The 9981-nt window shown below is 34.6% G+C and overlaps 1 protein-coding gene across 1 annotated transcript; it reads left to right on the forward strand.

Moving 5' to 3' along the window:
* The first annotated feature begins 725 nt into the window (after positions 1 to 725).
* On the forward strand, positions 726 to 3769 carry LOC126717460 (receptor like protein 27-like). The gene is made up of 3 exons (XM_050419206.1): positions 726 to 849; positions 1247 to 1516; positions 1661 to 3769. The coding sequence occupies exons 2-3, from the start codon at positions 1495 to 1497 to the stop codon at positions 3622 to 3624; spliced, it is 1986 nt and encodes a 661-aa protein (XP_050275163.1). The 5' UTR covers positions 726 to 849; positions 1247 to 1494; the 3' UTR covers positions 3625 to 3769.
* The last annotated feature ends 6212 nt before the right edge of the window (positions 3770 to 9981 follow it).

Genomic DNA, 9981 nt, shown 5'->3' on the forward strand with positions numbered 1-9981 from the left:
AGCTAGCCGACATGGTCTCAGTCCTTTCAAATTAATATATGGGCTGTTTCTGGGACCAATTTAATTCAGACCACAAAAAATTAAATATCTACATTCTTGTGTGTGAAGAAATATACACTCATTTCATCAGTTTATCAGCTCATACCACTTGCCTCTCAATTTTCTATCAACTTTCTCTTCATGTTCAGCATAGGGAAAATGAATCCATTTCTGCCATTCTTCCTTGCCTCTTTTTTGTTCTTCATCTCACATTCTCAAACTACTTCAAATACTTCCTCTCAACATCGTTGCCTTCCTGACCAGAGATCTGCTTTGCTGCAACTGAGGCAAGAATTTGTTGAAAAGAGGACAACTTCTGATTACTATGGTGTTTCTTTTTATCCAAAGATGAAGTCTTGGAAGGCAGATACTGATTGTTGTTCCTGGGATGGGGTAGTATGCAATGCCGAAAATGGTCACGTCATAGACTTAGACCTGAGCAGCAGTGGGCTTTGTGGGCCTCTCAAGTCTAACAGCAGCCTCTTCAGCCTACATCAACTTCAGAAACTCAACCTTGCCTTCAACAACTTCAATTCCTCCACAATCCCATCTGAGTTTGGCCAGCTTGTAAGGTTGACTCACCTCAACCTCTCCCTTTCCTACTTAACCGGCCAAATCCCGTCGGAAATTTCATGGCTGTCCAATTTGGTTTCACTTGATCTCCATTTCAATTTGGTTGTTGATGTTGATCATTTTAAAACTTTGTACCTCAGAAGAATTGATTTTGAAGCACTTGTCCAGAACATGACAAATCTGAGAGAACTTCGACTAGCCTCTGTGAACATTTCATCCTCAGTACCTCAATCCCTGGTAAATTTATCTTCTTTGACATCTCTTTCTCTTTCTGGCTGCAGTTTGCATGGGCAATTTCCCACAAATATTTTCCTGATGCCCAAGCTGCAAACCATTGATCTATCATTTAACGACCTTCTCACTGGCTTTCTACCGGAATTTCATTCTGGCAGCTCCTTGGAGCAATTGTACCTTTCCTCCACAAGTTTTTCTGGGAAATTGCCCAATTCAATCGCCAACCTTGAGTCCTTGATTAAATTGGATCTTTCTAGTACGGCGTTTTCCGGGGAAATTCCAAATGCAATAGGCAACCTCAAGTCGTTGAATTTTTTGGATCTCCATTCATGTAACTGGTCAGGGGAAGTTCCCCATTCGATCGGGAATCTGACTCAGCTTTCTTCTCTTTCTCTCGCAGGCAACAATTTTCACGGTCAACTTCCATCTACATTGGGAAACCTCGCAAATCTCACTAATCTATCTCTTGACAGTAACCTTTTCCATGGGGAAATACCATCTTCACTAGGAAACCTTACACAACTAGAATATATATCCCTTTCTAATAACAGTTTTGATGGCAAGTTACCTGTTTCACTAACAAATCTCACTCAACTCCAACAAATAGATCTCTCCCAAAACCAGTTGATAGGTCCAATCCCGTTTGAAATGGGCAGACTTCCCCAATTAACTTCCATCGCCTTAAGTTCTAACTCACTCACTGGGACCATCTCGTCATCTTTGTTTACCATGACTTCTTTGACTTTCCTAGAACTGTCCCAAAATCAATTGACTGGCCCTCTCAAATTTCAAAATATCTCTTCATCCCAGTTACGGAAGATCGACTTAAGTTCTAACTCACTCACTGGGACCATCCCGTCATCTTTGTTTACAATGACTTCTTTGACTTTCCTAGATCTATCCCAAAATCAATTGACTGGCCCTCTCAAATTTCAAAATATCTCTTCATCCCAATTTTATTTCATCTACTTAAGTTCTAACTCACTCACTGGGACCATCCCGTCATCTTTGTTTACAATGACTTCTTTGAATAACCTAGATCTATCCCAAAATCAATTGACTGGCCCTCTCAAATTTCAAAATATCTCTTCATCCCGATTAGAATCCTTGTATATGAGCGAAAATAAATATGGACCAATTCCAAGGTCAATCTCTAATTTCACTCATCTGCAAGTTCTAGATATTTCTTCCATCAACCTTAAGGACATGTTGGAGTTAGACATTTTTTTTGAGCTTAAAAGAATTAAAGCTCTCTTTCTTTCAGGTAACAATTTGTTAATTTCAAAAGGAAAGATCAATTCCACCCTCCCAAAATTCACAAGTTTGGGGTTGTCTTCTTGCAACTTACGTGAATTTCCGATTTTCCTAAAAGTTCAAAATGAATTGACGTATCTAGACCTTTCTGATAACAAAATTGAAGGCAAAGTACCCAAATGGTTCTGGAATGTTGGGAAGGAGACATTGCAATCATTGAATATTTCTTTTAACCGTTTAAGTGGTTTTGAACAACCTCTAATCATTCTTCCTTGGAAAAGTCTGTATCATTTAGACTTGCGTTCCAACATGTTTGAAAGCTTGCTTCCAATTCCCCCATTGTCTACCAAATATTTTTTTGCCTCAAACAACAATTTGACTGGAAGAATCCCTCCAATGATTTGCATGCTAAAAGCTCTCCAAGTCCTTGACCTGTCTAACAACAAGTTGATTGGTCAAATTCCACATTGTTTAGGTGACTTCAGCAGTTCCCTTTCAGTATTGAATATGAGAAACAACAGCTTCCAAGGAAAATTACCTGGAACATTCACAAAGGGAAGCAATTTGAAGACACTAGACTTGAGTCTCAACCAAATAAAAGGGAAGATTCCACAGTCATTGGTAAACTGTAGAATGCTTGAGGTTCTAAATCTTGGAAATAACAACTTGAATGACATCTTCCCCTTTTGGTTGGAATCTTTGCCAGAGTTGCGAATTCTTATCTTGCGAGCAAATGGATTCCATGGTTCTATCCAGAGTCCTCATACCAATTTTGGCTTTTCCAAGTTGCATGTTATTGATCTCTCTCACAACAATTTCTCTGGCATGTTACCGTCAAAGTACTTCAACACCTGGAATGCAATGCAATTGGCCCCTGAAAAAAGTAATCCAAAACGAGAGTACATGAGGGATCGCTCGGGTTATTATGAAGACTCAATAAGGGTGACTAATAAGGGAATGGAAATGGAACTGGTAAAGATCTTAACCATCTTCATAGCTATTGATTTCTCTAACAATAGATTTTATGGAGAAATTCCGAATTCCATGGGAAATCTCAAAGTGTTAATTGTACTCAACTTATCAAGCAATAGTTTCACTGGCCCTATCCCATCATCCTTTGGAGACCTAACTGAGCTCCAATCTTTGGATCTCTCGCAAAATAAGTTTTTGGGAAAAATTCCTCAACAACTTGTAAGTCTCACATTTCTTGAATATCTAAACCTCTCTCATAACCAACTTACAGGTCCAATTCCTCAAGGTAGACAATTTGCAACATTTGAAAATTCCTCATTTGAGGGGAACTCGGGATTGTGTGGCTTTCCAATGTCCAAGAAATGTGGAAATATTGAGATACCAACTTTTGAGCCCAGACAAGAATCATCATTTCGAGAAGGATTCAATTGGAAAGTGGTAGTGGTGGGATATGCTAGCGGACTGGTAATTGGATTGGTTCTTGGACATGTTATTATCTCAAGGAGGCCAGATTGGTTTACAAGAACTTTTGGAGTGAACCTACACAAGTGAAGATGAATGTACTATACTAGTAAAAGCACTGTTTTTTTTCTTATAGTAATTGTAATAGTTGTATATGAGTGTTCAAAAAATAAACTTGGTTGAGCCAAGAACCTTGTAGTTTTGTGGTATTGTCTAATTGTCTCATCTTTGGCTACATTTTGTTGTACTTTGTAACATAGAATATGTATTCCAGAGAGGCCAAACTCTTCGTTAATATGCTCTGATTCAAAGAAAATTTTCTTTTTCATAAGAAGTACTCAGGAAATTTTCTTATCCCATAAGACGTAACAATAGAGTTTTATCTTGAACATTCATTTGGTACATGAATAACATAGCAATTAAAAAAAGTCCAACTCTTTGGTGAGAACTTAGTCTACATAGGTTAAAATGAATATGAGCAAACTATTGAACTTTTAGTACAAGATTCAATAAAGTGGTAGATTCTTCTTAACTTGGAGTGTATGGAATTTTCTTTCCCACAAATGTTACTACTTTTCTTCATATAAACCCAAGCGGAGCTCATACGCCATGATATATGTATTATGTAAGAACTATGAAGTGTAACTATATAAGTTATAATTCATGATAATGGAGGTGTTGCTGTACGCGTGACGAATGGTCTGGCGTGTCAATTAATCCATGGTAGGTGTCACAATTGCACTGGTTGTGTTGCCGTGACATCATGGTGAGACTCACAATTGCACTTCATATGCAATTCACACTAGACAAAGAGGGAGGATGAAAATTTATAAGGGAAGAACTTACCAGAAAATTACATTATATCCTTGAAACTTTTAATCGTCATTGTCAAGATGACTTTGTAGAAAACCTAGTCAATACGATCATTATAGTCAATATATTGTTTGTCAAGACTAAAGGATTGAAAGTTGTAGATATATAGAGATTGCATTTGACATTTTGACTCATTTTGAATATGATTGATTACCAAATTTTTTTTTTTTTTTCATATTACTTCTAAGGGGTAGGTTCAAGTTACACTTACTGTAATAGTGTAACTCTAAATAATAGTACATCGCCTAATATTATATTAATATTTCAAAAATCTAGCATTTGAATTACATGGTCACTATGTTTATAACACACATACCAAATTTTGTATCAATTGGATACTATTTACCATTTGATCTTAAAATCCATTTTTATGCAAAATTTTAAATGCAAGACTTTGAAATTTTAATATTTGATTGATGATATGGTTATTGATCTCAAATCACCTTAAAATTATGCAAGCATGTAAAGTGTAAGAAAAAAAAAATTTCAATCTAATGGTGGATTTGTTAAATCTTAAAATTTTCCATCTAAGAAAAAAATATTAACTAATGTAATGTAACTTAGAGGTACACAAAGTATAACTTGAACCAACTTTACTTCCAATATTATTTTCTTTCATTCTTTTTAGATGAAATGATGAGATTAAGAAAAGATAAAAAAGAAGACACACTTCATATGCAAGAGTGAGATTTTTTCGATAAAAATGTAATTTAGGGTTTAAATCCTCTTCCCAATTATCGAATTATTTATATATATAAAAAATATTTAGCTAAAATATAATTTAGCAAAAAAAATATTTTGTTTCTTTAAGCTAACACTGTAACACGTGCAACCCCTCAATGATGCCCTTCTTCCCAATAGAACATGAACATCAGTTCCTTTGGTTCTAGCCTCCAAGTAGTGACTATTTTGGGAGAAGAGAGATTCTCACTTTCTGCCAAGCAAGGACTGTAGTCTGTGGAGTAAGTCAGTCAGTCTTTCTCCCTCTTCAGTTTAATTGAAATTATAGGTAGCAAATACATGTTTTGGACTGATAATTTGTAGGTCTAAATTATAAAATCTGATTGACGTGAATTTTTTTTTTTTTTTTAATAAAAATCCTTAATCTGAAAACTCAATGGGTGAAGGGGAATAGGGAATTTTGATGATTTTCTCCATTGTGTCAAGAAATGAAATTGATGTGTTTCAAACTATAAAAATTATGTATGGGGTGAGAGTTGTTGAATTTTTTATATTGGGTGTAGGGCCAAACCATAAACTTGAAGAAAATCTTTAAAAAAAAATCTGTACTTAATTTTGAGGATTTTGGGGATAGATTTAAGAATTTTTACCTTGAGTGGGGATATGAGTTGTCATTGGGTTAAAATTATCACATTTTGGTTTAGATTGCATGATATTAAGTAAATTAGAGGATGAAGTATGAGGGGTTTACATCTAGTCAATTGGTGTTGTATGTGTCATTGCAATGAGGAAATGATAGATCATCTTTTGATCCATTGTGAGATTGCTTATGCTGTATGGAGTGAACTGTTTACGATTTTTTGGATTCATTGGGTTGTGCCAGACAAGAAGCATCCCTGCCCTTCTTTTTGGATGGCGTAATTGATTTGAAAAGCATTCCTTGAATGTGTGGAATTTGGTGTCGGCATGTGTGATGTGGTTAGTGAGGAAGGAGCGAAACGACCTTACATTTTAGGAGACTGTGAGACCTATTGATCAATTGATTGGGCTTGGACATGGCGTTTTACCAATTGTACTTTGATTTTTGATTTCCAACTTTCTCTCAAGTCTTTTGAATAATTTGTCTCTATTTTTTCAAGGTACTTTATGTTCATCATCGTGAACATAGAGTAGTCCTTTTCATTTTCAATAAGATTCTATTACTTATCAGAAAAGGGAAAAAAGAAATTAAAGCGTAGTGCTAGCTGAAGTTGTGATTCGGATTGCCAAAGGAATTGAAAACATAGGAGGTAAGTAGTGTTGGGTTACACGTGTGAATGAAGTCCCACATTGAATAAATATGAGAAGAATGAGTGGTTAATATAACATAATTGAGCACATACCCATTGGGCTTAGGCCTTTTGGGTTAAAGTGTGTTCTATATGTTATATTAATTATTCAAGGAAACTTCCCAAGGTGTTTATCTCCCCAACAAGTGGTATCAGAGCCCATGGTGGTGTGCGGCGAAGGTGGTGAGGTGTTCATGGTCCCTACCCAGCGGGGATAGAGAAAGCCTAGGAACCATCTTAATGATGAAAAACTCAGTAACTAGAGAACTGAGTTCTGAAGACTATCACCAATTGAATCAACAAAGAAACACAAATCCCAGAGAAAGGAAAGTCTGAGAAAATGAAGGAAAGTGCAAGAAAGTAAGAGAAAGAATCTTAATGATGAAAAACTCAGTAACTAGAGAACTGAGTTCTGAAGACTATCACCAATTGAATCAACAAAGAAACACAAATCCCAGAGAAAGGAAAGTCTGAGAAAATGAAGGAAAGTGCAAGAAAGTAAGAGAGAGAGAGAGAGAGAGAGAGAGAGAGAGAGAGAGAGAGAGAGAATGAATGGAAGACTTGTATTCAATTACTATCTTTTTACATAAAAATACATTCATGCTTATAGAGCTGTTTATATACTACAAAGACTGATTAATAGTTTAATTTAACAACCCAAAATATCTGTAACTAAACCCCAAAAATATTTGGAGCTAAGTCCCTGGAAATTAGAAAATCTATTAAGCTAACTAACATAATTACGCACCCAAACTTAATGAACATTTAAGCAAAGTGAAGCACACCGTTTTATTAAGTTTTGACGAAGTCAATCACTTAAATAAAATAGTGCGTTTTAATGCTTCCTCTATTAAATGAAATGATGCGTTTAATCAACACGCAGTCGTTTTATCCTTCTTCTTCAAACTTCTTTTCAGACTTCTTCCTTACTTCAACACTTAATACCATATCTAAACCTTTGAGAAATGTGGCCTGATCTTGGTCACAGCCTTATGACAGAAAATTTAGCAGTAAGGGTGTTTTTGTTATTATTATAGTACCCCGAGATAGTGTCTAATAGTGTGATGTGTTGATGTGCTTATTGATGTATCATTGAACCCATCGTTATAGGTTCTAACTAGAGGGTTTTGGAGGGCAATGATGTTGGCTACTAGTGAGACATTAAGGTAAGAAGTATTTGTTAATTTGGGAATTTTTCTCAAAATGGTTTTGTTTATCAAACTTTTGTGTTCATTATGGGGGATAATCTTTTTTTATTTATTAAAAAAAGAGATAATCATTTATGCATACATATGCATGTCCCTTTACTCCTTAAATACTTGCTATGGATATGATAAGAAATCTTCGGATAATTGTTTGCTTTCAAAATTCTGTGGGATGAGCTAGATACCTTAGAGCATCTCCAGCAGATTAGGCAAATTTTTGTACTATTTAGAGAATGATCAGTGATTTTTACCTTTTAACTACCCATTTTTTCAAATACACTTTCCAACAGATTCTCTATCTCATTCTCTATCTCATTTAAATATTATTTTTTCATTCATTATTTATTTATTTTTTTAACAACCATACATCTACCAACATTTTTTTATTCAATACCTGATTATTATAATAGAAAAAAAAAAAAACATTTGAAGAATGAACAGTAACCCATCAGACTTGATGAGCTATTGTTCATGAGCCAAAAAAAATTCTGGGTATAGAGAGTCTATTGGAGACTATTTTTATGGTGCCATTCTCTATTATAGAGATTTTTATGCATTTAACTACACCATTGGAGATGCTCTAAATGTGTGTTGTGATACGTTATGGTGATTTTTAAGTTACATGTGTTTCATTTTTAAGTTACATGTGTTTCATTTTTAAGTTACATGTGTTTCTCTAGATAATTTCACTCAATTTACTCACCATGCTTGATACCTTATGTGTGTTGTGATGCATATTTTTGCAAATGAGCAAAATCTTGAAAGAAGGTTTTTTTTTTTTTTTTTTTCCTCCTCCCTTGGATAGCATTATTGTTTTTAGTAAGAGTATATAACAATCATACGGAATTCTCGGTTGAAATGAGTGACCATATTCTGTATCCAAAAGAACAAGAAATACTAAAAGGTTTAATGACACAAGTAAACTAGGTCAATTGAGTTTTGAGCAAACTACTCTTTAGATAAGCCATTAGTGGATAAAACATAAGGGGCAGGGCATGCAGGCTTACATCTCTTCTTCTAACAATTTGTATATGGAGTTAAATTTGTTAGGATGTTGGCTTTCACTTGTGATTCTTATGGATTCATTGAACTATAGTTGTATATCTAGTTTTTTTTAATAGAATTTTTCATTCATTAAAAAAAAAAATGCACGGTAATCATGACAACAAGGATTCCAATTGTTTAGCAGGCATAAGCAAACGTGTAGCCATTGGACATCCAAGATATCACTTTAGATTAGGCTACAAATGCTTAATCTGAACAAGTGATTTAAGATGCACTAGACTAAATGATGGTGAACCAGATTATAGCTAATGGCCCATTGTTTACCCGCAAAAGAAGACACAGATGTAATTATGGTGGTTTAAAATTAAGTAATCAAAAAGAGAAGCTAGAGACTTTGATTGTGAACTTCCAATGTCAACAGTTTGAGAATGGCTTATGTTTTTCTACAGTATAGAGTAGCAATAAATAACTCTTTATCATCAAGTTTGTTTGTAAGGTAGATTATTCCCCTTGTAATCCTTTTTAGTTTAATGACGTTGCTGTTTATCAAAAAAAAAAAAGGTAAGGTGGATATTAATTAAAAAACTCTTCATCAATTTTTCTCAAAAAAAAAAAAAAAACTCTTCATCAATTCTTCTCTTCAATTTAAATTGATTCTACATAACATGTAGCTTGTTTCTTGGGAGAAAATGGGCAAATGCCCCTTTCAAAAAAAAATCCAGCATTTTATCCCATTTTCCAAACTAATTAGGAAAATGCCCCTCTTTTGAAACTCGATTTTCTCAAAATTGAGTTATAAAAAAAAAATTAAAAAAAAAAAATTTGGAGCCCTATAGTGACGTTTTAAAGAGCCTATAATAACGTTTTAAGGACTTATAGTGGCGTTTTGTAACTCGATCTCCATGAAGTCGAGTTACATGCAATTTTTTTTCTTTTTTTTACCTATAACTCGACTTCTTGGAGATCGAGTTACAAAACGCCACTATAAGTTCATAAAACGTCACTATAGGCTCCATAAAAACGCTATTATAGGGCTTAACTCAATTTTGAGAAAATCGAATTTCAAAAGAGAGGCATTTCCCTAATTAGTTTGGGAAAGAGGGCAAAATGCTGGATTGATTTTTTGAAAAGGGCAAAGGCCAATTTTTTCCTTGTTTCTTGATTGCCTTTAATGTCCTTGCATTTAGTGAATCTTTAACTCACATGTTCAAGCACGTATGAAGTCGATAGCTAATACCGGCCTTCTGGGAATTTCATCAACTAACAATGATCCTGCACTTCACTACATAAGAGGGAAATTCTAGATTTAGTTTTAAATCCAAGACCTACGGAAGAGGACTATTAGAATTACAAAT

Source organism: Quercus robur, chromosome 3, assembly GCF_932294415.1.
Source record: "Quercus robur chromosome 3, dhQueRobu3.1, whole genome shotgun sequence".
Classification (NCBI taxonomy): Eukaryota; Viridiplantae; Streptophyta; class Magnoliopsida; order Fagales; family Fagaceae; genus Quercus; species Quercus robur.

Coding starts and splice junctions, on each gene's coding strand:
- LOC126717460 (XM_050419206.1), top strand. CDS start 1,495: ATGGGCAGACTTCCCCAATTAA. Junction 1,517..1,660: donor GGGCAGACTTCCCCAATTAA/CTTCCATCGCCT, acceptor CATCCCAGTTAC/GGAAGATCGACTTAAGTTCT.